This window comes from Colossoma macropomum, unplaced genomic scaffold (genome assembly GCF_904425465.1).
Source record: "Colossoma macropomum unplaced genomic scaffold, Colossoma_macropomum, whole genome shotgun sequence".
Lineage (NCBI taxonomy): Eukaryota > Metazoa > Chordata > Actinopteri > Characiformes > Serrasalmidae > Colossoma > Colossoma macropomum.
This window is the reverse complement of record NW_023494789.1, coordinates 20,539,420-20,567,164: the sequence shown is the minus strand read 5'-3', so window position 1 is coordinate 20,567,164 and position 27,745 is coordinate 20,539,420. Positions and strand designations below refer to the sequence as shown.

At 38.2% G+C, this 27,745-nt stretch overlaps 3 protein-coding genes across 3 annotated transcripts; all 3 read left to right on the top strand.

The window, feature by feature from the left end:
- Positions 1-447: 447 nt before the first annotated feature.
- cldn10a (claudin 10a) lies at positions 448-8,452 on the top strand. Its single transcript, XM_036570489.1, has 7 exons — positions 448-669; positions 2,102-2,349; positions 2,969-3,130; positions 3,368-3,449; positions 3,552-3,656; positions 6,733-6,903; positions 7,135-8,452. The coding sequence occupies exons 2-6, from the start codon at positions 2,130-2,132 to the stop codon at positions 6,860-6,862; spliced, it is 699 nt and encodes a 232-aa protein (XP_036426382.1). The 5' UTR covers positions 448-669; positions 2,102-2,129; the 3' UTR covers positions 6,863-6,903; positions 7,135-8,452.
- A 1,587-nt stretch (positions 8,453-10,039) lies between these two features.
- On the top strand, positions 10,040-13,079 carry si:busm1-52i16.2 (claudin-10). Its single transcript, XM_036569542.1, has 5 exons — positions 10,040-10,569; positions 11,051-11,212; positions 11,308-11,386; positions 12,342-12,455; positions 12,743-13,079. Exons 1-5 carry the CDS (start codon positions 10,338-10,340, stop codon positions 12,921-12,923), a joined length of 768 nt encoding a protein of 255 aa, XP_036425435.1. The 5' UTR covers positions 10,040-10,337; the 3' UTR covers positions 12,924-13,079.
- A 7,507-nt stretch (positions 13,080-20,586) lies between these two features.
- si:ch211-181l5.2 (claudin-10) lies at positions 20,587-26,351 on the top strand. The gene is made up of 5 exons (XM_036569459.1): positions 20,587-21,732; positions 21,916-22,077; positions 22,162-22,243; positions 25,856-25,963; positions 26,108-26,351. Exons 1-5 carry the CDS (start codon positions 21,504-21,506, stop codon positions 26,349-26,351), a joined length of 825 nt encoding a protein of 274 aa, XP_036425352.1. The 5' UTR covers positions 20,587-21,503.
- The last annotated feature ends 1,394 nt before the right edge of the window (positions 26,352-27,745 follow it).

Genomic DNA, 27,745 nt, shown 5'->3' with positions numbered 1-27,745 from the left:
TTTTCACGGTGATGTGCATCTTTTCCAGAAGTTCCACTTGGGATATTGAGAGACTGTGTCTAAATATGTGTTCTGTAAGTTAATTATCTTTAATACAGCTACAGTTGATTTAAAAGTTTTTCTACTATTATGGACGCTCACAGTTATTATTATTACTGTGGTTATTGGTATTCTGCTTACCGTCATTCGGTGGCTTGTGAGGTTTCTTTGTTTTGGACCAACTTCAGATATTCTGTAGCTGTTCTGTGTGTGCGGTGTACCCTAAGCTGAGTGGTGTAACCCTCTCCAGTGGGAGTAGTAGGACCAATAACAGGATGTCCAAGTGGACCTGAAGGCAGGAAGGGCTGTTTGATCTCCATTTACTAGCTTGAAACACACACACACACACACACACACACACACTCACAGGCACGCACGCATGAGGCACATACACACAAATTGGAAACTCAAATACTCTCATATGCTTGCAAAACAAAGCTCTCTCTTCAAAATGGACATATAAAAGGAGGAGGGACACCATTAACCTTTGCCTGAAGTGCAATAGCTTTAAAAGACCTGTTATTTTGAGCTGCTGGAGAAGAGCACCCTCAGGAAGCCTGTCTGAAACTTTAGACATGCTTCAGTGTTGATATTTTACATGAGCCTGATCCATCCATCTCTCAGACAGAGGTCAGTCATTCAGGACTGTTTATGTTGCATTCTCCACTAGTGCTGCTCATTTTATACTTATTTTATATAGGATAAAATACATGATTTTTTCTATACATATTTTATTAGTGATGACAAAACAATTTGTCTGCAAAGAAATGGTTCCCAAGTAACATATCAATCAAAGCTTATTCCATGAACAGCATTATGTCTTGAACTGCTGTGAGGTCATATGTGCACTGAATATTGCTGTGTATGTTTTTTTAATTCCAGTCAAAACAGCCAGTTACAGTACAAGTTTTTCATTTTTAGGGAAAAGCAGGAAAAAAACAGAAAATCTTTAACAGATAATCTTTAACAGAAAATTACATAGAAGCCTTAACAACTAAATATAATGTTTTCTCCTTTTTGTCTGTTTCCTTTTCTCAGTAACAGCTTCTTTCCAGCTATACATCCTTTCAGACCCATAGTGTTGAGTTTTAGCATGGTCATTTTCAGTTAATTTGTTTCAGATCTGAAACAAGAGTGGAGCTTGACTTCCTTCTGTCTCTAAAAGATGAAAGCTTTGTTCTGTTCATCTGATGGTGACAGCTTTGGTGGTCTAGCAGGTCTTGCACCCTTGAGTCCCTTTGTCTCTTGATCTTTTTAGTAATTTTTTGAACTCTAGTTTTGCAAACATGAATAACTGAATCACTCAATAGCTATTTTGACCAGAAAAAGAATGAACAAAAGGGTGGTCTCTGACATTTGCACAGTACCGTGTATGTTTTATAATGTGTTATTATTCAGAGAATGTAACAAGTCAAGAGACAAAAAATAAAGAAGATGAAAATACTTCAAAAAGAATATTAACATTTGCACTGTCACTATTGTTTTGTCAAACAAAGCACCACCTAGCACTGAAAGCTGGGGTTTATAAATCCTTATCTAACCTAATCTGATCTAATCACTAACTGCTAAGGCCCACAAATGTTCTCATTTGCATGGTTTCCGTGTTCAACACTGCCAGTTTTCTTTTTTCTCTGATCTAACTACTCGTTACTATTATCTGGGCAGTCATTTCTCCAATATCTGCTGCAGGCACAGACATTTCAGGTCCTTCCAATAACATGCACCACTGATGTACTCACCTACTGACCTCTTACGCCTTAGCCATTTGCCTCAAATCATTCTTGTGGAGTGATATGTGTGTGTATGTGCACCACTGTGTTGTGGTGACATAGATGGCTAATATGGATACAAAAAGCTATTGGTCAGTTGTTGAAAAGGTCTGAAAACAAAGCCCTCCCTGTTGTATATAAAGCAACCAGAGCGAGACCCAGCTCCAGACCACTCTATTCTGCACATCCCCTTCAGAACCACACATTGGAAATACTGCTCTATTGACCACTTCTGGCTACTGTTCTCCTTACACAGATCTGACTGGAACTTATTACATCATTCATACTTTCAGGTGACCTGGCTTGTGGTCTTGGAGAACAATGACTAACATGGTAACAGAGATTGTTGCTTTTCTGCTTACCATATCTGGCTGGGTTCTAATCTCCTCCACACTGCCCACTGACTACTGGAAAGTGTCCTCCGTAGATGGAACTGTCATAACTACAGCAACCTTTTGGTCCAATCTTTGGAAAACATGTGTTACAGATTCCACTGGAGTCTCCAACTGCAAGGACTTTCCCTCCATGCTGGCTTTGGATGGTTTGTCATTGCTCTTGTGCATGTGCTGCCAAAAAGTATATGCATGCTTTGTAGTACCCTTGTAGTAACACTGGCAGGTTGCTTGTGAGTATATGTTTTTAAGTAGCCTTGTATGTATGCGAGCTGAATGTATCTTGTTTTTTTTATTATTAGCCCAGGTTTTAGTCTTTTACTTCCTCTCAAAAAGAGCAGGTGACCGTGATCGGTAACGAGAAAAGAGCAGCAAGGTATCAGATAGCTCTAATGTGGTTTTGGCTTAAGCCATGTACTGCCATGGCACAAATTATCCAGGTCCTTACTTAGCTAACTGCATCATTTCAACAGGGCCTGTGCCATGGTTGTGTAAATTGTGCCAAATGCACTTAAAGTACCACTAACACTAGATTTGAGAACATCAGAGAAATTGCAACAGGTCATGTGAAAGGATGAAGAGAAAGTCATACGTCTTAGTAGCTATGTTATATCTTGACAACTGAAAAACTACTGACAGTACCAAGAACTGCATTCTAGTGTGCTCTGACCTGCACTCTAAGATTATTTCACAGCTCTGCAATATAATCTGTATATTATTGTTTTCCTTTAAGTAAATTCCTGCCACTTTTTCTGTCTGATCCTGTAGCTTATATTCAGGTGTGCCGTGGACTCATGATCTCAGCTGTGTGTCTGGGCTTCTTTGGAGCCATTTTGGCCCTGGTGGGAATGAAATGCACAAAGATAGGGGGCTCCGAGACCACCAAGGCGAGGATAACCTGCCTGTCTGGACTGCATTTTATCCTCAGTGGTAAATGTCTGATGTTTTTACTACTTTATTGTTTGTTATGTTTCTAAAGAATCTGCCAAGAATACAATGTTATGGGAAATAAGGAAATTTGTGTTTGAATTCCACGTAGTATTAAGGAAACACAAGGGGAGATATGCTTTTTTAAGATGCATGTTGTAGCTTGATATATTGCACTGGAAAGCATAACAAGTTCAGGCTTCTCTCATTCCCCTTTCCTTTCTCTTTCTCTCTTTGCAGGTATCTGTTCATTGACGACATGTTCATTATATGCACACAGGATCACCTCTGAGTTTTTTGACCCTCTATTTGTGGCACAAAAGTAAGTGATTCTGCCACGGCACCAAAGCAAATGTACTCTGAATAACCTAATGATCATCAACCAGTTATCATCCAGCTGCTAATTCATGTTATCCATGTCCAGGTTTGAGCTGGGGGCTGCTCTCTTTATTGGCTGGGCAGGATCTGTGCTCTGCATCCTGGGAGGCTTTATTTTCTGCTTCTCCATGAGTGAAGGCTTCAGCATGAGGTAGAGTGTGGTACCTCTTGTGCAGCATTGTTGCAGATTTCAGTGGGATCACAGCTTACGGTGCTTTAAAGTTGGGGTCATAGATATTGGCAGAATTGAGCTGAAGCTAGAGTTTTTGAAACTCAACAGCCAAACAAATACATTCCCTCCCCTTCAGTGTTTACTCTAAAGGCTTACAACCAGAACACACACATGCATGCTGCATAAGCTAGAACACCTAACTGCTGATGTTATCTTCTTAATTGTTTTCAACTGTCAAAAATGATGCCTTGAGGCAATATCGACAAAGTTAGTTAGCTTTTTCTTTAATAATACTGATGGAATATTTTGATAAAATGTGTATGGCTTACAAAACCGAAAGCAAACTGTACTTTCATCTTTGTAGGTGAGCAAGCAAGACAGAATTTTAACCCTTAGAGCCCTAGCACTATTAGGTGTTTTTTTCCCCCTGTTTTTGTCAGTTCCTCTTTCAGTTGTTGTAACTCTAGTAATCATATGAGACAGCCACATGTTATATGTTGTTTTATTTTCAGAAGACATGTGGCTTCATAAATATGTAATCACCTGAGTTGTAAATGCCCACAGAAGTTTGATATTTTTATGAAACTGGACATGTTTTGATCAAAAATTTACCAAGCGCCTGTTATTTTTTACTTATTTTTGACTGTATCTATTCAAAACATCACTGCACCTCTTAGATGTCAATGAGAAAGTTTTAGGATAAAGTGTCTATGAGCTGAAAATATAAGAATTTTGATGATTGTTCATTACATGGCTTATTACTGTGAAATAGTATGTGATTAGCATCAGGCGGACTTATTTTTCTTGATATTCTCACCTAAAGGAGACATGCAGATTGCTATTCGATTTTTGTTCAGGGCCAATATGGCTAATATTCCAGCTAATACAACACTGTTTTAGTACACTGGGTGTTTATTATCAGCTGCTTATAATAACAATGACTCCTATAATAAAGAATCCTTCCAGAAATGATCAGATAAACACTAGTTTATCTAGAAAATACACAATAAAGAGTCTGTACCATAATATAAACCTGAAATTTGGATCAGTCCAGCGGGGTTGGACAGACGCCAGAAGACTCGGAAGGTGCGCGCGCAGCTTTTCTGTTCTAGATGCGCGTCACGTGACCAACGAGCCGTTGCTAGGAAACACGTGCACAAACACAGCAGGAACACTGCCGAGCCGCGCGCAGCTTCAGAGCGGCTAATCGGCGGAGGCGCTGAGAGGCGTTTTCGGTCGATGATACTGACTCATCTAATCAGATATTAGATCTGAAACACCGTGTAAACATTTCAGAAGCCCTATAATAAACAATAGTAGTGGAAATAAAGCGAGATGCGCGCGCACGCGGTGATCAGAGCGCGAGGAGCGGAGCGAAAGGGCGGTTTTTTTAGCGGAGGGCAGTGAAAGACGCGCCTGGAGCTGCAGAGCGGCTAATTGGCGGAGGCGCTGAGAGGCGTTTTCGGTCGATAATACTGACTCAACTAATCAGATATTAGATCTGAAACACCGTGTAAACATTTCAGAAGCCCTATAATAAATAATAGTAGTGTAAATAAAGCGAAATGCAGAGTTTATCAGCACAGAAACTGAGATTTACTAGAAGAATAAAACAGAAACTGTGAAGGAGCGTCTATTTGACTGTTTTTCCACAGTGGATTACTCACAGACGCTTCGTCGGACCGCGATGGCGCCGCTGTTTTTAGAAGCGGGAGACTCCGCAGTTTCTGAGGATATGCGTAGTGAACTGCTGCGGTAAAGCATTCCTGAGTTATAAAGCTGAGAAGACAAGGTGTGATTTATGATGCAAAATCCGTCATTAGGGCCGATAAGGTTAAAAAGCCTTTTTATTGTATTTAAATATTTTTTTATTGTGACAATTGACAATCAAGACAGCTGCAGTTGTGCTGTCCCTTTAACGTGGAAACAGCGCTGTTCTGATAATTGTGATAATTGTGATTGTGATAATGTCTCCTCAGGGCTGCAGCCATGGGCAGGCCTGCTTAAGACTGGTCCTACCCAGATTGATCACAGGTCTACACAAAGAAAGTATAAATAAAGAAAGAATATTTTTAAGATGACATTTGATTTGTGTGAGTGCTGTCACTGTGTTATAGTCAATCAAATCATTTTGCTCTAAGCCATGGTCCGCCTTATATTCTCCTTCCTCTAATCACTGCTTAGCAATTGTTGCTATTGGCTATTGGTTTAAGCCTTCAGTTCATTATCATCGTCCATCATGTTCAAAACTAGCATTACAGCACTAAGCGATTGAATAAAATTAAACAGAGTAACTTGAATTTATGGAACAGAGATAGGAGTTTATGGAAGAAGGGATGTTAAAGGCATAAATGAAAGTAAAAGGTACATAACAATTGTGGATGGGTTAAAAAGGGACAATGCGGAGAAATTGATAGTTGGTGTAATACTCATTAGTTAGTTTAGTCACTGTGTGATGTAGGTCACTTTTCAGCAAACTGGATCTCACTAAAATTTTGATCCTAGTTACAACTCTAGTTTTCAAGCAGCGGTTCTCACCCCTCCCCTCTAACGCCTAATTGCTCACTAGCAGCTCAACACAGACTCACACCATTTCATAGTCAAAGAACCAACAGTGTCCTTGTTAACCTGACTGAGCTGACAGAATGGCCACTAGAGGGCGTGCAGAAAGAGGTTAAAAGGGCCTTTATGACTTGAATTCAGAATGTTAAAACACTAATAATTTTTGCAGGGCTGTGACCCTTTGGGCCCTTACTTTTGACACCCCTGCTTTAAAATAAAATGGAAAAATAAGGTAAGAGGAGACAACACTGTGGTTCTCAGCCTGTGTCTCCTTTAGAGATTGTGAGACCTCCACCTTCACACAGCTTTCTCTGTAGATGAAGAGGACATGACAACACTGTGCCAAAAACCAGATGACTATGTACTAACAGAACACAAATTAATGTAAATTGGCCATACACAATTATTTACAAATTGTAAGTGACATAGCAAGAACATATTCTTAAGTCTAATTATCTCTGAGAAGCTTAAAAAAACTCTCTGTTTCTTAAAGGGAATACTCCTACAATGGAGCCACTTCATTCTTATCAACTCGAAACAAAAAGAGTCCTGATGGTCCTCATAAAGATGCAGCTGATCATAGCAGCTCTGCCAGACAGTTTGGGAGGAACGCCTATGTGTGAAATACTCCCACAGGAAATCTCACAATAAAATCATTCTACCGGTAAGAGACATATGCCTATTGTATGTGCATAATGGATGTACAACTGCTGTTCTTAGGGCATGTTAAACTTGGGCAATAATCTAATAATCTAATATTCTCATTCAGCATTAAATACCTCAGATTATTTTCCTTTATTTTATGTCACCTGTCACAAATGTGCATTAATAGCCAAGTATGTATCATTTTTATCTTTGTTTGATGGTCAATTTCTGAAAACTGGTCAATGTCAAGCATTGTCATAGCAGGAATAACTTTCCAGACACATGATTTAGAAGGAATTAACAGAGAACATCTTTCATGGGTGTGCCCCTTGCTGAACTGAGGCCTGACAACCACCTGAATTGATGACAGACATTTAAGATGGTGGTTCCTGCTGTGCTCCTCTGTTTGTGGGAACATGTTGTCTAGATGTGGAAATTGGATCGGAAGTCACTTCCTCAGGACCTGATGTCTGTCTCCACCTTCTGATCAATGGAAACCCTAGACCTTGACCTCTGTTCCTCAAACATTTCTGGAGCTCCTCTGTACTAGCAACAGTGGTCCAACTTCAAGTTCCAGCCAGGTGTTTCCGTAAAACATGTCTTAGGTGTCTCAGTGATATGTGACGTCTTGTGGAATTTACTAACAAAATCTAATAAAGCACTTCTATTTCTTTATATATAGGCCAGCCTGAACTAGGAGTAGCAACTGACTGAACACTGGACAGTCTAAATAGGATGGTTATGTTTTGAAAGGACATCAGGGAATGCCATTAGCAACAGCCATGCATAATCAAGCTCACATACCTTTAAGAAATCTGCCTTGTGGTTGTTCAGCATATGAGTTTTGTCATTATTTCTTGCTCACACAGTAATTACCTGTTTTGTTGTATTTTGCATTTGCTTGACTTGGAATAAGCTATCATTCCTCTTAAGAGTGTGCGGAAATATTAATCAAAACCACACACAAACTGATAAAGGGAGGATGGCAAAAAACAATAGTCATCTAAAAGTTCCTTTTCCTTGTACAGTCACTCTTTTATTGATAACAAGTATGCCCTTCTTCATTATGTTTCGTCTTATGAATTAGGTGAATGTGTGCATCTACAGTGCTTCATAAAATGTATTCTACAAAGGCTGGCATTAATCTTTCAGGGATTGTCCTCCAATGTGCAAAAATAACCACCAGGGGGCTGCATACATTACCATTGTAAAGGCTAAAACTATACACCCCTGTAATGCAGTTGCTGGAGATTTCAAAAAGGTGAAAATTTACAGAAGAAGCATGATGCCTGAATGCATAATATGCATATGATCTAACTGTAAGAGCTAAAACCCCAAGACATAAAGATCAATTTGACATTTTTAACAATATGGTTCATGTACAGTTTATGCAATCCTGCTTATGATGGAGTATGATACTTATAAGATCTAAAAATGTAAATGATATCATCAGAAAGTATAAAGAGTTTTCACCAAGTTTTCTGTGTGCTGACTTTGACATCATTTTTGACCTATTCGAATGCATCATAGACAAATAATGTAAACCAAATAAAATCTTCTAAATGTGGTCTGCATGCCTTTAAGTCTTGTTTCTTGTTTTCTTGTTCCTCTTGACTCTTTATTTTGGCATTTCAAAAAATTCAGGACTGTGGCCCAGGGTTGGTTCTGGGTTCTGTGCCATTTCTGCAGGATTGTGGAAGACCCCTTAATCTTGCGCCCTTGAAGGCTATATAGGTCATGAATCATGACAGAGACTTTCTCTTCTTTGATCTTCCTCTATTAGACAAAGGATGTCCTTCTCAGACTGGAGCAGGTTTAGGCTTGACAAGGAGTTAATTTGAAAACATCAAACACTGGACACTACTATATTAATACACATAGACCCCCGCACACCAAACTCCTAACCTTGTGCTAATTAAATCTGACAAACACACACACACACACACACACACACACACACACACACACACACACATACACACACACACATACACACACACACATTTTTATGAAATTATTACTTTACTGTAATAATGTTTCAAAGCCTGAGGCAAAATTTGCAGTAAATGAAAGCCCCTCTCTGGTGTTTGAAATTCCTTTTAGGCTTGACCTATTCAGTGACCTGTGCTTCATCTGATCCACATGTTTACTTTGAAACTATGCAATTTATAGCCAAACCATGACAACGGTTATAAAGTATAAAGTGCTTAAGTGAAGACCAGAGACTTTGGTCTTATTTTCTGTGCCGTTACCTAGCTAGCTAACAATAATACTAAGGCTAAGCTATGATTTCACCCTGTGTACTGTGCAGGACAAGGTGGTGTCTCACAAGATTGACTTCAGCCCTGGTGGGCCACAGCACTGCAGATTTTAGCATTCTACCTCAATTAACTCTTTTTGCCAGAGATAAAGTTTGCCAGCATCATTAGCAGCTTTATGAATTGTATAAGTCTGCTGTACTTAGGAAGTTGTTGTAGTGTATGACCCAAGCAATGAGTTTGAGCTGTTACCTACAGGACAATATTTTAGGATGCCCATAACTAAGAAAAAAACATTTACAAGACATGCTGTATTATCATTGCCATTAGCCTCCTGAATCACACTTAATTATTTTAATCGTGCGAGGACTGATGTTTATGTCTGTATGTTGTTTGTTGAGAATGGTTGTAACTGTTTTATGTTGTACTATGACAGAGGAAGAACAAAAACATATTTCCACTATTGTTTGACAAAAATAATATTTTATTCTGTTCTACACTGTTAGAAGAAAAGGTACTGTATAGGTAAATGTTTGTTCATCATGGTTCAAACAATGTAAATGTAGATTCGAAGGTGCAACAATGGTCTTATGGTCGAATTATACACCCTAAATAAATTTTAAAGATACACTACATACACTTTCTCGGAAGAAAAGTGCATATTTGTACCTTTTCACAACATTCACAAAAGTCTAGAGTCAAGACAGGGTGTGTAAAGTCAGCATGACGTGAGGGGTACCACCCCAGTGACAGCCTATTTAATTCTATTGAAGGCATTCTAACATTTGTGATAATATTTTAGTGAAGCAGAAATATGAGCTACATGCCTAGGTAAGCATTCTCAGTGCTATGCATTTCTTATCAGTGAGGCCCTGGGAATGTGTACTGAGACAGGCTCACACTGAGAATAAGGAGGACACCTTATCTTTAAGCCAGTTGTGCTTTATACTGGTTTGCAAGATGACCTGACAAGGACTGAGGCAGCATTTTGACCACGTGAGGTGCAGACCAATTACATGCTAAAAGAGTAGTGTCAAAGTGTCAAAACTAGGCAAGTGCATGGAGGGTAGGGAATGTAGACAAACAGAAAAGACAGGAAAGAAAGGAATAAAGGGAGAACAGTAGTGATAGAGGCTAAAAACAAGGAGCAGCGTGAGACTCTGAATCTACCTCACATTGGAGGAGAGAGCTGAAGATGAACATCCGTGCGCTGCAGATTTGGGGGTTTCTTCAGACTGTATTGGGCTGGACCTTCATCGCCTGCTCTTTAGCCATGGAGGGCTGGAAAGTGGCTGCTACCGGTGGCCAGGGCGGCAGTGCTGTCTTCACCGTGGCCTGGTATTGGTCCAGTTTGTGGAGGGCCTGCTCCACTGATTCTAACGCTGTCTCCAACTGCTACGACTTCCCTGTGCTCTGGTCTGTGGAGTGTAAGTGCAAACTGAGGGTCTGATAATACTTACACAATGTATTACTGCTATGCTAATGTACCTGAAGAAGGAACGGAGCACCAAATATTTTGGGTCCCCATTCAAGCCATATAAAACAGAAATATGAAGTAATGATATCTTAACATGTGCTACTTAAATATGCAGATACAAGAACTGAAATAAATGTTGAATATGCATATAAAGCTTTGAATTCTAAGCTGAAATTTATAAATAAACAAAAAGATAAAAGGTACAGGCACATGTATCCAGTCGGGAATTTACGCAATGTTACTGTCATTTAATGTGAAAGAATTGTATACATATTCATATTACATATATTTACATCCACTTCTGTCGGTTATTGGGGCATATATGGCCATATATCAAGTTTTTTGTACTGGACATATTTTAGCACTTTGGTACACCTACTGTGTACTTTACAAAAAAATCGTTTGCGAAGTACAAATTCTTCTGTGTGCAGATTACGTCCAGGTTGTGAGGGCTCTGCTGATGAGCGGAATAGCCATTGGTGTGCTGGGGTTCATTCTAAGCATGGTGGGAATGGAATGCACTTACATTGGAGGCAAGGAGAAAGAGAAGAACAGAGCCATCTTCATTGGAAGCCTCTGTCATAACACTAGTGGTACTAATGTAATTAATTATTGCATCATTGTACTTGTAGACTGTGATCATGAGTTCCTCAGAGGTCAAATTTTTGTTGCTTTTCTCTTTTGTAAGGTTTGTTGGCTGCGGCAGGCTATGCAGTCTACGCTTGGCATGTCTCCACAGAATATTTCAACCCTAATTTCCAATTGAAGTAAGTACAGTTCTTCTAAGAATAAATGTTGGCTATTCATTGTTGCCTGTGACAAATAAAACTGCTGAAATGTCCCTATCAAATTTCCAATAAGATTAAGATGGTAACCTTAAGAGTGTAATATTACGGTGGCTCTTCAATCTCTTAAAGCTACACTATGTAAGATTTTTTTGCTAAATGAAAAAAGAAATAGCATTACTATATCATGAACGTAAAACATGCACTGCTGCAAGTCACTCTGTAAAGTCTAAAATACTTATTTAAAAGTCAGAGGCGTTGGATCGGATTTTGTGGGAGTTTTCAGAGCTTGTCATACATCTTTACATATTAATGTTACGCACACAGGCTCAAAAATAAGGTCTGGCTTGATGTTTAGGTCTCAAATGCAAAATCAACATTATATTGATGAATATATGATGACAACATCCTTTACCAAGTTCTCTTTAAATATTCTTTCAACGTGGTCACAGGGGTTTCTGAATCACAACTGATGTTACAAAATGTTCCTCTGAGCATCTCCATATTCCCAAAACTTAAATAATAGCTTTAATTTTATTGAAAATTTAACATTTTGTCATCAGTGTTTTCTCAGTAATACTTTACTTAAACCCTGCTACATAACAGTAGCATATGATATGTAATGTTACCAACGGTTATGTTATCAACATCAGTAACTGTCATGACAGATGCCACAATGTCAGATGTCATGACAGCTTATGTCACGCAAATTTTTGTGTCCTGTAGTTAGCCCTCATGCCATAAAACATTATGACATATGTTATGATAGCCATTGGTAATGATAACATGACACTGTTATATCACACAATGTAAACTGTCATGACAACTCATTACCCTGTATGACACCTGCCATGACATGTTTATGGTATGGTTATGTCAATGTTATGTAGCAAGATTCAAGTAAAGTGTTACTGTTTTCTGTTACTTTTATTGTCAGGTATGACTTGGGAACACCGTTGTTCCTTGGATGGGTTGGATGTGTATTTCAGATCACTGGTGGGCTGTTCTACCTGGTTTCAGTTTATAAGCTCTGGTCTCTGGAGGACAGTAGGTGAGTTCACATCTGGAGATACTACACTACATTCTCTTAGCATCTTATTAGTTAAAAGCATCAAACTGCTTCCCCAGACAGTCACAGCACAACGCATTTAAATATTTTCCTTGGTCCAACTTGAGATTGTGGTGAGCTGAATGAAGTGTGCTGTAACAGGAATAAAACAAGACTATGCAAGTCTGTGGCCCTCCAGTACATGCGGCATAGGTGAAAGACCTTTACTCCACTTATAAGTCTTGTGTGGTTTAAGTGCTTTTAATGCTCAATCAAACCTGTTTCTACAGTACCCGCGATCTGATGGATGCTGAAGAAAGCAAAACCTTGCGTTCGACTCCGACAAATCTCTCCGTCATCTCTGAACTTTCCAGCAAATCCACAGCATCTACTGTGTCTGACCTCCCCTTACAGTCACCTTCCACTGTGTCCAAAATCTCACACAAGACTCAGCATCCTTCCAGCACCTGATGTTCCTCTCAACATAGTAAGAGATTAGAGGGCTCTATATTTGTATTTTTCTTACTCTAGATGTTCAATCAGGGTTTATAGGTCCTCCAGGTCCAGCAGTTAAGACAGACAGAGGATGATGCCTGGACAAAATCTGTTCATTAGGAACTTCTCCGAAACACTCTTTGCTTGAACTGTACTGGGATTATGGCCTTATATTCCTGTTACCCATCTATCCTTCACTGGCTGCTGACAACAAGCCCTTCTGGTGGGCCATATAGGGAGATAAACATTATAGTAAGGTTACAATAGTTCACAAGTAGTCATATCTCTTAAGGTTTAGCATCTGCTATTTAGACGGGGAGGTGCCCTGAGACTGGTTAACAATCACATCTCACAACAAAACCCTGAGAATATTACAGTTTATATTGACAAAATTCTGCTAAGCAAACTAAACTGAACTAACTCGGCGTATCATGTATCACCTATTTCACTTGCATTTGTTTTTGTTTTAAAAGGAAATATTTGATTAAAAAGTTTTTTTTTTTAAATTTTTCATATACAAGTAACAAATTACATATGGATGGCAAAGTATTGCTCAGATGGAATCTGAATTGTCTGCCCAATAAACTAATTTCCCATACTGCAGATTGTAATGACTCTGAATCACTGAGATTCTCACAGTAATCTATACTGGCAGAGGTGGTGCACACTAGTGCAACAGCTCAGATGTCTACCAAGACCTTAACGCGTTTTCAGTGGTTGTGGTTCACTATGTTTTGGCACCCTTGGTCAAATGGCATGCTTTGTTGATTTTCTAAGTGAAAATAAGTACACTTTACACCAATGCACATTTTAATGCACAATTACTGTTTATTTGCTGAACCAACATATTGGTTAAAAAGATAAAACATAAAATGTGTCCTTTGCAAAAGTTGGCACATTTTATTTTTTATGTTTTGTGTTTAAGCTCACCAAATAACTTTAACTTACTGTTAACTTATTATTAACACAATATATAATTTGATTGAGGGTGTTCAAACTTTTTCATATTCTTGCAGACTGTAAGTATTAAGAACGACTGTGTGGTCATAGAAAGAAATCAATGATGAACGGTAATAAAACTATATTCAAGTAAGCATATTGCTACTCAATGAAAGAAGGACTTAAATAGAAGTAAGTACTGTAGAGGTATTGTAGCATAAAAATAAAAGTACCAGGTCAAAAAACTACTTGAATACTGAGTCCTTTATAGAGGTGGGTAGAGCAGTGTAAACCCATGCTCAGTCAAAAGTATTGTTACTGTGAAATAATGAATCAAGTAAAGGTATTCCAAGAAAAAAAAAGTAGAAGTACAAAAGGAGCAGGTCAAAAACTAAAGAGCTGCAGTGGAACGTCTGAGTACATTCAGCATCTGTAAGCGTGGGAGCTTTATGTACTCTTGGTCTAAAATAAAATGAAGAACGTATAAAATCAGCAAAGTGACTCTCTGATCTTAATGCATTATAGATGCTGTCACCTGTGTAATATAGTACAATTAAACAGAAAAAATACTAATGACTAAAATATAACTGAGAAAAGTAGATTACTTTCTTTGCAAATTTACTGTGGAAGCAAAAGTGTTATATTTTAAAAAGTAGGCTGGAAAGTACAAATCCATCAATACTTTACTTCAGGTACATGTAACTGAATGGAACAATGGAACTAAATGGAACTAGCAGTGGCATAACTAGGCTCTTATTGGCCCTAGTGCAAAAAACAGTTAATGCCGACCATATGAAAATTACTTTGAATTAATAAAAAGATGAAAATGTAATTTGCATGTTTATTGAGTATTATTATGTCGCAAATGAGTTGATGCTCTCAAGGCAACATTGGAAAAAATACACAAACGCAAATACAGTATGGTACAGTTAAAAAAATGTGTTGTTTTCAGTAAAGCTTTGAATATGTAGATGTGAAGAACACAGTTAGAGAACTTTGAAAATGGTTAACACATATCAGATCACACTGGATTGTTTACTGGATGTCAGCATTTTTGGAACAAATGAACTCTTACTGCCCAAATTAATAGCTTTACAGATAATTTTCTCAGATGCCTGTGACTTTTGCAGAGTAATAAAACAGTGTGTACAATAAGAACTGATTTCAGACTTTTAAAATGTATACATGTATCACGTGATACAAAATAGCCTGTCTGACTACAACACCTATCCATACAGTACAAAAGTACCACAATCTGTTTCAGTTAAATCAGTTATAAAATAGCAACGCTTGCAAGCAGAAACTGGGCTGTTTTCATAAGTGAATGTTGAACTTGCCATCTTTAATGAAATTGCTGATGAAATGAAATCAGCTAGAGTCTGAAATTCAATAACAGAGATCATCGGTTAGAGGTCGATTAAGTAATAATTATAATTCCTGATAGAGGGAAAGTTAAGTAGTGCTGCTGGCCTGGACTGTCAGGCTACCAAACTCCCAGTATTACAAATGGGAAGTCCGAGCTTGGGTGGCCCAATAAAAAAAATCTGGGTGACTGGCTGCCCTCAACCATGGGCCCTAGTGTGACTGCCTTAGTAGTCACAGCGAGCTAGCTACTTCCTATTTCTGATCCTATTGAACTGCAGTGGGATTTCTTAGAACTATTATCATAGAATCAAGTTTAATAGGCACTAATCTTTTCTTTCTGGAATCCTTTTGGTCAAAAAAAAAAAATTCTAATGCTACAAAAAAAAAAGAGATGCAATCATCAGCTGAATCAACAGAACAGAATTAATTTAAACACTCAAAGAATAAAAAATGAAATATGAACAGCTGAGAAGATGTTTAAAAAAGAAGTACAAATCCACAGAAATGTTACTTTATCTCATGTAATTATTAGTTAAATTAATTAAATTAATTAAATGTTAATTACCCTTGGTAATAAATGATCAAAGATTAGCTTTTTCTGACATTATTATACAGTACTGTGCATAAGTAAAAGACCACGATTTTTTTATTTAATGTCCAGTCAAAATGGCCATTAAGTACAAGTTATTAATTTTCAGGGTATATTTCTGAAGAGATTAGATATAAGATAACCCACTTGCATAAAGAAAACAAAAGTCGTAAGAAAATAAATGAGGAGCAGAAACAGGAGTTCCCAAAACAGATTAAAAGCTATAGAAACTCCTAACAACCGTGCAAGACCTGGTAGACCACAAGACTTCCACCACAGATAAACAGGACTCAAAGCTTTCATCTTTGAAAGAAAGGAGTAAATCAAGCTCTAATCTTGCTTCAGAAAAATACATAATTGCTTCTGTCTATGCTTCCTGTTTAGGATTACCTGGATCATGAAAAGCATAAAATGTAACCAACTTCTAAGACTGAAAAATATCCCTGCAGATTTCTGTGAAAAACTGAACACAAGTCTCCCAAAAAGAATGGAAGCTGTCATAAAGGCAAAGGGAGGACACACCAAATACTGAAAAATGTGATGTTTTATTTGGTTGTTGAGGCTTCTGCATCATTTCTTGTTAAACATACAGTACTGTGCAAAAGTCTTAAACACCTAAGCGCATTTATTTAAAACCATTTATCTTGGCAATATGTGTTTTTGCTGGCAAATAAAATATAAATAAATACAATAAAAGGAACAACCATCTCAAAAAAGTATGTATTGTGTAAGCTAAGTTGAAGAACAAAGCTTGGCTCTAGAAAACTAGAAATAATACTGAGCTTCCTCCAGGAGAGCTTTGGAAATGGTTAAGTGAAAACTGCTTTTTTCCTGATGCTGAAAAATGTATCATTTGTACTTAATGGCCATTTTGGCTGTACATTAAAGAAATAAAGGGTGGTCTCTGACTTTTGCACAATACTATATCCAAACCAAAAGCAAGATCATTTACATTTTATTAGAGTTTAAACTTTGCAGAAGGCAGCTGAACCTTATTTGATGCTGATATTTCTGACAGTGCTCCTTATTGCTTAGACATAAATAGCATCATATCTGCAGCTCTCCACACAAAGGAGGATACTACTCTGCTGACCTAAATAACATTGAGGCCCTGAGGGCATACCTGCTCAGAAACATGTCAGTTAAGGTTCTTCATTTTGAAAAGATGCACTTTCTTGCAGATAAAGATCTTCAACATTTCTATTGGTTTCTTTTACAGAGCTGAGGCTCCGGGAAAGAGGGACAAGAAGAATCTTGAGTCCGTCCTTGGTCCCTCCTCCAGCCCTTGTGGCAACTGCATCATCCTGTCTATGCAGTACATGAGTGCAGTTGTACGTAGAGAAACTACCCGCATTGGAATGCCAAACCCAGTTATATTTACAAACACTTCTAGGGATGTCAAGTTGCTTACTATGCAAAACTACAGAAGCCTGCCTCGTTTCAGGCCTGAGAATGAGGATAAATGTAAAAGATTCAGAAAGAGAAACTGTCTTCCAGAGTCAGATATCTCTCTGTTTTTAATCTGTATATTAAATTCAGCCTTGATGGAAGGTTGTCTGTCAAATAAGCTGGGTGTTCTCTTATTCTATACTCTGTACATTCTGTTTCTTTAACTGTAAAGTCTCTTTAACTGTGTTTCTTTAACTGTAAAGTCAACAACACGAATCACATGGTGAATCAAATAGAGATTGGCTGCTTTGTGTGTTGGATCCTAAACTGTTCTACACAACCCACTGAGTACTAGAATTTCTCTGAGGTGGGAGATGTCATCCTAACCACAGTCAACTACTTCAATCTGTAGATGGACTGTGTATCTGACACCACTGGCGTGTCTGATTGCAAGTATTACCCCACTATGATGGCACTACCAGGTAAAGACTAGTGTAGTGCCTGATTTCCAACAATACATGTTATTAGCATTTCTGTTGAAGACAGTTTTTAAGACAGTAAAAAAAAAATATTATTACTTTTGTTCGTAATAATATATATTGTACTTTTAAATATTATTTCTTATGCTTTTTACTCCTTACACACTCATTCAAACTCATTTTTTCCTTCAGAATTCCACTGAAATCTATTGGTAAATTCAAGCGCTGCAAAAGTCTCGTTTGTCTTTCCTGTTGATGTGTAGGGGAAATTACTGAGACTAAGGAAATCGCCTTTTTTGTGTTTCTTTCCTATTGGGTAAACTAAATTTACTTTTTATAATTTTATATTCAGTCCCTATTCTACTTATTTAGTACTCATTTTGCCACTTTTTGCTCTTTTATCTGCAGTTCCTCCTTTTCTAATAAAATCTTTCATTTGCTTCTGAGTTTTGACATATTTTAAGGGGGGATAGGTCTTAGTAAAAGGCATTTACCTTAAATATCTCATTGGTCAACTGATTTGGAGTGAGATGTTCTCTTTAAGTTTACATTATTGTTTTATTAAGTTTACATTATTGTTAAACACTAAGGTTAGGAGAAGCTGTAACACGTTTTGGTTTGCCACTAACAGTTCCCTGCCAGAAAAACAGCATAGACCAGCCTAGTTGGTCACCAGCAAAATCAGCATTTGTTGTGTTTTGGATGCTGGTATGCTGATAAACCAGTATGACTCACAATAACAGTACAACCAGAGCCTTGTTATGCCTGAATATGGATTGATATGTGTGACCCCATATGTTGGAGTACACAAAGCAGTAGCAGCTGACAAAGGCTGGGCTGTCGGTTCAGGGTTTGATACAGTCATAAAAGCATCTTGACACTGGCATCAAGAAATGAGAAAGACTGATACCTTTTCATTGTCCTGGATATACTAGATGACACTTAATGCTGTGATGATATGATATTCTCAATTTCTATTATTAACACACTTCAATAATGACATAGCAATCAAACGCTGAACATATAGCATTTACATGTTCATTATGAGGCTGGAAAATCAGTGTAAGGCAAAGACAAAACATTAAAATCAATTACATAATGCACAGCACTGAATGACCAAACAATACTTCAATAATAGAAGAAAACTAGCTGAACAGATGAAGAACACAATCTAGAACGTAAACAGAGATTATAATAAAGAGAAGAACACACCTGCATGAGCTCAGAGGGCTTATCACAAGAAATTGTGCCCCTATCAAATGTCTAATAAGATTAAGATAAAGATTATCCATGCAGTAGTATGGTCTTTTAACTTATGGTCTTTCAGCTTCCTGTTTTACTGAAAAACGTAACGTTTTACGTTGTACCATAGAACAACATAGTCTAGTTTAGTCTTAATTTAATGTTAGGTTGGATTGGGGAACACTGTTGCTTCTTTTGGTGTGCTTGATGCATATTACAGAAAACTGGAGGGCTGTGTGACCTGGTTTTGAACTTTGGTCTCTAAAGGTCAAAATTAAGTTCACATCTGGAAATATTAAAAAAGGAGCATCACGGTAAAATGGGCAACACTGCATTTAGTGCTTTGTGTACCATCCTGTTCTCAAGATAATAGTACTGAGTATGTTTCTATGAAGCTGGATGAGGACGGGGAACAGACAGAAACAGATCTGAGACCTTTTATCCAGACAAAATCTCTCCAGATGCTTTATAGTCCTTGGTCCTCACTTGTGGAATCTCCTATTCAGTTTACCCTAAAAAAAAATTCTATGGAATGTAAGTCAGGGGACTGGTTTGGCTACTGCAAAAGCTTGATTCTGTGAATAAAATTTTGTATATACTTGTTGGTATGCTTTGGATTACCGTCCTGATAGAGGACCCAATCTGTTTTTATTCTGTTTTAATAGTAAAATGTTCATATTACAAACACTGAATGCTGAGGTATTACTCAGAAGGAATGTCTATTGTCTGTTTATAATTTTTGAATCAACATTAAATTATTGCAAACTAATGATATAGCTCTAAATCATTATGAAAATATTTATGTATTTACTTCTTATTAATCACTGTCTTAAAATCACTGATATAATTTATACTGGCAGAAGCTGTGCAATACTGGTTTGAAGGGGAATTCCACAAATTTTCAAAGAGATTCTGCATAATTCAATCACTGAGATGTACACAAAGTAATTCAGAGTGGTTTGTTGTGAAATGTGTCATAGTAGAGAAACTTATTGAATTGGATTTCTTTACAAAGGCGGTGACAGGAACCAGGGGTCATTATGTCTGTGGCACAAATATAGCCATTTTATTTACGAACCAAAATGACCAGTGAATAAACATAGGTCTTTGGAGGCTTATATGCAATGCTGATGATGGTGAAATAGTGGTAAATTCAAAGAAATACGTTTTCCTTATTTTGCCTTATAACTTCCTGCATGTACCTCTCTGCCATGAATAAATCTTCTCTCAAATTTTTGGTTAAACAATGCCTCAGGCAACAGGCAACATATTTATAACTGTTCCATGTACTAATTGATGTAGCTTTTAGAGACATTAAAATCTTCAGACATTTGGTTCCTATCAATACTGCTGTGAACAACTTTGATACCAAGTTTCTCTAGAATGGAGCATTTTACTCTAAACCAGTCAGAATGACTCTATTTACATCTTAAGCACTTCATTATGCAGACATTTTTAAACATTTATGGATTTTCTTTTAAGAACTAGCCACACATGCTTGCAGTGCTGAGAAACTGACTGTACAGTGACCTTCATGTGATCTTGCATGCACTGGGAATTGCTATGTGGTCGTACAATCAAACCTGTAATTAAACTTCAACCACAATTTAACTTACGTTATTATTATTATTAAAAATCCCCATATAAAATACATATTTATATACTGCATATTCATGTACATTAATCTTTGCAGAGAACAGCTCAATAGTTTTGCCACCTCTCTTACTGCTAGTATTACTGACAGTTCTGTTTTGATATAAACAGCATCATATCAACATCGCTCCAGACATAGGGAGATCCCACCCTGCTAATCTAAACAACAATTATTCCCTGAGGGCACACCGTCTTAGCAGTGAAATGGCTTGGCCAAAAAATATTCCCCTTAGTTGATCAGCCAAGACATGTCTGCTGTCCAAAGCTTGCTTTTGTAGTCGTGCACTGTGAAGCTAATATAACTATAACTAAATAATATAACGAGTAACTAAACATTTAAAATGTGACTTTTGGTCTAATGAAAGAAAAGATGTCTTAGCATGTGTCATTTGCTACTTGCAGTCAAATGGTGCTGTGTGCTACAACTACAATGGAACCAGTAACCAGAGGGATATTTTGAATCCTGCTGTGCACTCTCATGAAGATAATCATCTTGAGTACTTGTTTTTTTTAAAGCTGAGGGCCTGGGAAATGAGGAGAGGGGGAACCTTAGTCCCACCTTGGTCCCTCCTCTAGCCCTTATGGCAGCCTGTGTAATAGGGGTAATGTCCTTTCGTCGCAGTAAACGAGTCACAGAGTGAAATGGTAATTAGAGAAACTGCCCCCATTAGAAGGTCCATTTCAGTTATGGTCACATGAACCCTCAGGCATGAGAAGCTGCTTACTGGGCAAAACCACACAAGACAATGAGGAGAAGGCAAAGGGGTTTAGAAGGAGCTTTTGTCTTCCAGATTCAAATTGAATAACTCTGTGTTTTTATCTTCATACTGACTTCAGCTTTGGTGGCATTTTTAAGAGGGTTATTTTCTTTTTCTGTACGCTCCCTACAAAGCCTGGAACATGAATCGCACAGGAATTATGTATATGGAGATTGGTTGCTTTGTTTGTTGTCTTTGTGGCTGGATCCTGAACTGTTCTACTCTGGCCACTGAGTACTGGAATTTCTCTGAGATAGGAGATGCCGTCCTCACCACAGTCAACTACTTTTCCAATCTGTGGATGGACTGTGTCTCTGACACCACTGGCGTGTCCGATTGCAAGTACTATCCCTCCATGATGGCTCTGCCAGGTAAAGACTAGTGTAAAGGTTATTAGCAAAAATTCTTCAAAAACAGCCTTTAAGACACAAGGTGGAATGTTGCCTTGGTAATAAAGCACACAATGAGTTGTGAAAATATGTAGTATAGCTTAGTGACTTCAAAGAATTTGCATTTTGCAGAATTATTAATTAAGCACTGCATGTTTTTCTAAGTTTTCTTGCATGTGTGCCGTGCCCTGGCCATTGTCTCTGTAATCCTGGGCTTTTGGGGGGCTGTGCTCGCCTTGATTGGAATGAAGTGCACTAAGATTGGAGGCTCTGAACTTGCCAATGCCAGAGTAACATTTGCAGCTGCCCTCACGTACATGGCATCAGGTAGGATGCCCCATTAATTCATTTTGATCTTTGCTTACTTCACTCTGAAATAGATATTCTGATGCAATGCTTTTTGTGCCACAGGGTTCAGTGGTATGATACTGTACTCCTGGTGGGGGCAACGAACACGAGCACAATATGTGGATCCAAACTACAAGCCGCAGAAGTAAGTGATTTCCCCAGTTTTCATCTGGTCTTGTATCATTGCTAAGCTGGTTGTTGATCTATTCAATCTCTCCTGAGCTGGGCCTACATGCGATGGTTCAGCCAAAAATAAAATTTAGTCAATCAGCCAAGCATGTTTGGTGTCTGAAATTTGCTTCTTCAGTTAGTGCTCCATATATTAAATAGAAGAGATTACATAACAACTCAATATGGTTTGAGGCAAGTGTGCAAGGCATGCGGTTTACATGATGCTAAGCTGGTGGCAATAAGCTTCCATTACTTGTTAGCTACATTAACCTTGTAGCTCCCGTGAAAAATAAAATAGCAAACTTCAGACACCAAACACGTCTTGGCTGATCAACTACATTTGGAATAAGGGAAAATCTGTGTAAATTTGAGGAGTTATGAAATTTAAGTTTTTGCAAATTGCATTTAAGTTAGCACTGAATTTAAGGTGGCAGTGTATTTACGGTATCAGTACATTTAAGGTGGCAGTGAATTTAAGGTGGAACTGCATTTAAGGTAGCACTGAATTGAAGGTGGAACTGAATTTAAGGTAGCACTGAACTTAAGGTGGCACTGCACTTAAGGTGGCACTGAATTTTAAGGTGACAGTGAATTTAACATTTCAGTGAATTTAAGGTGGCAGTGAATTTAGGTTGGCACTGCATTTAAGGTGGCACTAAATTTAAAGTGGCACTGAATTTAAGATGGAATTGGATTCAAGGCGGCAGTGAATTTAAGGTATCAGTAAATTTAAGGTGGCAGTGAATTTAAGATGGAACTGCATTTAAGGTAGCACTGAATTTAAGGTAGAATTGCATTTAAGGTAGCCCTGAATTTAAGGTGGGAGTGAATTTGAGGTGGCACTGCATTTAAGGTAGCACTGAATTTGTGGTGGAACTGCATTTAAGGTGGCACTAAATTCAAGGTGGCAGTGAATTTAAGGTATCAGTGAATTTAAGGTGGAACTGCATTTAAGGTAGCACTAAATTTAAAGTGGCACTGCGTTTAAGGTGGCACTGAGTTAAAGGTGGAATTGCATTTAATGAAGCACTGAATTTAAGTGATCTATAAATTTAAGGTGGAACTGCATTTAAGGTGGCACTGAATTTAAGGTGGAATTGCACTTAAGGTAGCACTTTTGTTCATAGCTTGCTTTGAAAAGCTCTACAAACTTATCTGCACTCAGGCTAATTCAGTACAGGCTTAATAGTACTACTTACCCCTTGATAAGTTGCTTTAGGCCATCAAAATATCCTAATTATTCTTTTTTACTGCTAATATTTCTGATAAGGATATTCGTCAGCTTCTTGTTCAAATTTTCCCTTTCCACCTTAAATGGTCAGCAGTTACATTCTGGGGCCTGAGGCGCTACAATAACTTAGTAGGAATGAGAAAATTCGAAAAGCAGTTGGCAATAAAGAAACTAACTTCAGCTTCAGCTGCTCTTTCACAGAACCAACAGGTCAGTATTGTTTTGTCCTGTTTACTAGAGGTTGTGATAGCTAATCACAGCTGCTTCCCCAGTGTAAGGTGGAACAGGAAAGTTCAAACAAGAAGCTGGCTTCAAGAAGCTAATTTCAGCCTCAAAGTTTTAACACTGGTAGTATTTTTGATAAGGAGTTTTAGCCTATCAAAATGTCCTACCTAGAGGTTTAATTTATGGGCATACCTATAAATATGCGCTCCGGTAGGACATTTTGACAAGCCTTACCATCCGGTAGGTCAGTGATGTGCAGCTGCTGTGCAGTACATTTACATTTACGTTTACATTTACAGCATTTAGCAGACGCTTTTATCCAGAGCGACTTACAAAAAGTGCTTTGTCTATCCAGAGAAAGTATCTTTGCTAGCTACCAATAGGTTAGAGAGAAAGCCAGTCCTAAGCTCAGATACTGCTAGAATCAGAAAGTCATTATAGACACCTAGAGAAAAAGGAACAGAGTTAAACACAGAGCAGTGCAATACAATACAATACATAAGTGCAGTACAATACTTCACAATCAAAACTTAATTCAGTGCTCATTTAAGTGCTGGATAAAAAGATGTGTCTTCAGTCTGCGTTTGAAGACAGCGAGATACTCTGCTGTACGGACAGGCAGTGGAAGTTCATTCCACCCCAGAGCCGTGCTGCCGCATTCTGGATGAGTTGCAGAGGCTTGATGGCCTGCATTGGAAGACCAGCCAAGAGCGAGTTGCAGTAGTCAAGCCTTGAGATGACAAGAGACTGCACTAGCACCTGGGTGGCCTCTCGAGTGAGAAAGGGTCGGATCTTCCGGATGTTGCACAGGAGAAATCTGCATGACCGAGTTAGGTTCGCAATGTGAGTCAAGAACGATAACTGGCCATCCAGAACCACACCAAGACTTCTTGCCTCTACAGACGGGACAGTCAGAGAGTTCTCAAATGAGATGGCAAGATCATGATGAGGACCTGTAGTTGCAGGGATGAACAGCAGCTCAGACTTGCTAGGATTGAGCTTCAGGTGGTGAGCGGCCATCCATGAAGAGATGTTAGGCAGACTTGCCGAGATCCGACCGGAACCCTGTGTGTCAGAGGGCGAGAAAGAAAGCATTAGTTGAGTGTCATCAGCATGACAGTGATAAGAGAAGCCATGAGATGATACAACATTGCCAAGAGAGCTAGTGTAAAGAGAAAAGAGAAGAGGACCTAGCACCGAGCCTTGTGGGAAACCAGTGGAGAGCCTGCATGGAGAGGATGTGGACCCTCTCCATGTTACCTGTTAAGAGCGATCCTCCAGATAGGACTTGAACCACTTCCACGCAGAGCCAGTGATTCCAAGGTTGGTGAGAACGTCCAGAAGGATTGTGTGGTTGACCGTGTCAAAAGCTGCTGAGAGGTCAAGAAGAATTAGGACAGATGACAGACTGGCTGATCTTGCTGACTGGAGCTTCTTGGTCACTGCTATAAGAGCAGTGAAGTAATGTGCAAAGTAGCATTAGCTTGCATGTAGCAATATTAGTATTTTGACTCTTTAACGATCTCGTGATTCAGAGGCTCCAGTAATCTTTGGAAGAGAAATGTACACAGGACAAAATGTATCAGGTTTCTTTTGATTTCCTTTCTCGCTGGATTCCAATCTAGAATCTAATGCTGGAGCTAGTAATGGTGCAAATCACTGACTGGTCAAAAAAAAATAAAAATAAAAAAAAAACTAGCCTGCATTAGCCACTAGCCAACTCAGAGCTTGAAGCTCCTCCATTGCTGCTACTTCTGTTTGTAGTTACTGCTAACGCTAGATTCATATGTGAACTCGCAAGCTAAAGAGAACTCTACTATCATGGTTCTGTTGTACATTAGGTAATATACACTCAAGTACTCAACCAGGGTATGAATAGTTCTGGGTTTGGAATGTAAATATACAGCGCTGTACCGTACTGTTTGGTGTTGTAAAAAATCAGAGTTATGAAATAATTTAGGTTTGAGAGAAACATCATTCCTGAAACTATTTAAATTTCTACACTTCTGCTTTCCTGTCATTAAATTTATACATTACTTCATCACCCAGTGTCCTCCTCTTTCTTATATATCTCAGTCTCTGCACTTGTGAATTGCAGTAAATGGTAATATTTTGTTGTTCATTCTTTAGATTTGAAATAGGTGCAGCAGTCTTCATAGGCTGGGGAGGATCATCCCTGATTATAGCTGGAAGTGCTGTTATGTGTTACTTCTCTGGAAAAGAGGGACTCCGTTCCAGGTAAGCCCTGTGTTACTGCACAGTCTTTGAACAGAATATGAAGAGTATTTCACAGGCTAAAAATGTGGCAAATAATAATAAAATAGATGTGCTTGATGACTCCATATATGACAGAAACAATCCATAATGCTATCCTCTCCTCAGTTCTAGTAAGAGACAGCAATCAACAGAAAGTTATATGACAGCTCAATCCAGAGGGAGCTATGTGACAGCCCGAACCAGAAGGACCTATATGATGCCTATTTCCAAGCCCACTACAGTCATCATGGCCCCTGTATCCCAGTTAGGCAGGGAGAGCAAGGGAAACCGAACTCAAAGGACACACAGAGCCCACACTATCAGGACGACTGGAGCCTCCGTACGCCTGAATTTGGATTCATACGTGTGATCCTATGTGTTGGAATATCTACACATTGTCAAAGCCTGATAAAGGTGGTTTATGATAGTCATAAAAGCATCTTGTCAGTATGTTATACGTTATACATGGATATACACAAAAGTGAGAGACCACCCCTCATTTATTAAATTTCAAAACGACCATGAAGATGAAGTTATTAACTTTTCTGGAGATGTTTCTAAGGAGATTAGATATAAAACAATCCACTTGCGTAAACAAGGGAAAAGTCAAAGGAAAATATGTAAAAAAAACCCCAGTTGTTTCCGAAACTGAAGTTCAAAAATTTAAAAAATTTCAGAAGAAAGTGGACTCCTAACAACCTAGCAAGACCTGGTAGACCATCAAAACAGTCACTATCAAATAAACAGTACTTAAAGTTTTCATCTTTGAGAAATAGGAGAAAATTAAGCTGTTACTAGGAAAAGGAAGTAGACAGAAACAAAATCTGCAAATCAAACAGAGAAGGTGGTGAAGTTCTCCGAACAAATGACTGCTCACCCCAGAGCCCAGACCTCAACGTCCCTGAATTTGTTTGGGATCGTTTGGATCATAATAAACAGAAAATGCAACCAACTTGTAAGACTGAAATTTGGAGGTGTGGCACAGATTTCTTTGAAAAGCTGAAAGCAAGTCTCCTGAAAAGAATGGAAGCTTTAAAAAAGCCAAGAATGGCACCTCGAGTCCAAAGAAAACTTCTCTTCCAGTTAATGAAGGTTTAGGTGGGCCTTAACTAATGTAAAAAAGCAGTTAAGAAAATGTGTGCGTGTGTGTGGATTTCAGGGATCCTTTATTCCCAAAGTTCATCAATTAGAAATCAAAACTTTATCCAGCATGTAGGCATAAGACTGCCATAAACAGAACAGTACACCAACCTAACCTTAGTGGGTTTATCACCAGTTACAAATCACTGGTAAATCATGAGAAAAGAAAGCTCAGGTTAATTTGCAAAAAGTATAATGACCCAAAACATACTACTAAAGACACTATGTAATGTTATTCACCTAATGTAGACACCCTCAAATTAAAATGGACATTTTGCCGTTTAACCTCATATACATTCTTACATATATACACACACAGTACAGTCCAAAAGTTTTAGGCACTAGAGAAAAGCAGAATAAAAAAATGACTATCTGGGCAGTAAATGTCTATTTAAATAAAAAATAATCTAAGAATAAATACAAATGACATAAAAAAAACAATAAGCAGTGATTTTACATATATCTTAATGTGTGCATTTAACCATTTTCCAAACCTCTTCTGGTCGAAGCCAAGTTTTATCTGTAGTTATCATTTATTGCCTGGTTTGGCTTATTAATGGTTCATTATGTTAAATCAGTTGAGATGTTGATAAAATGTAAGAAATGCTTTTTACTGTTTATTGT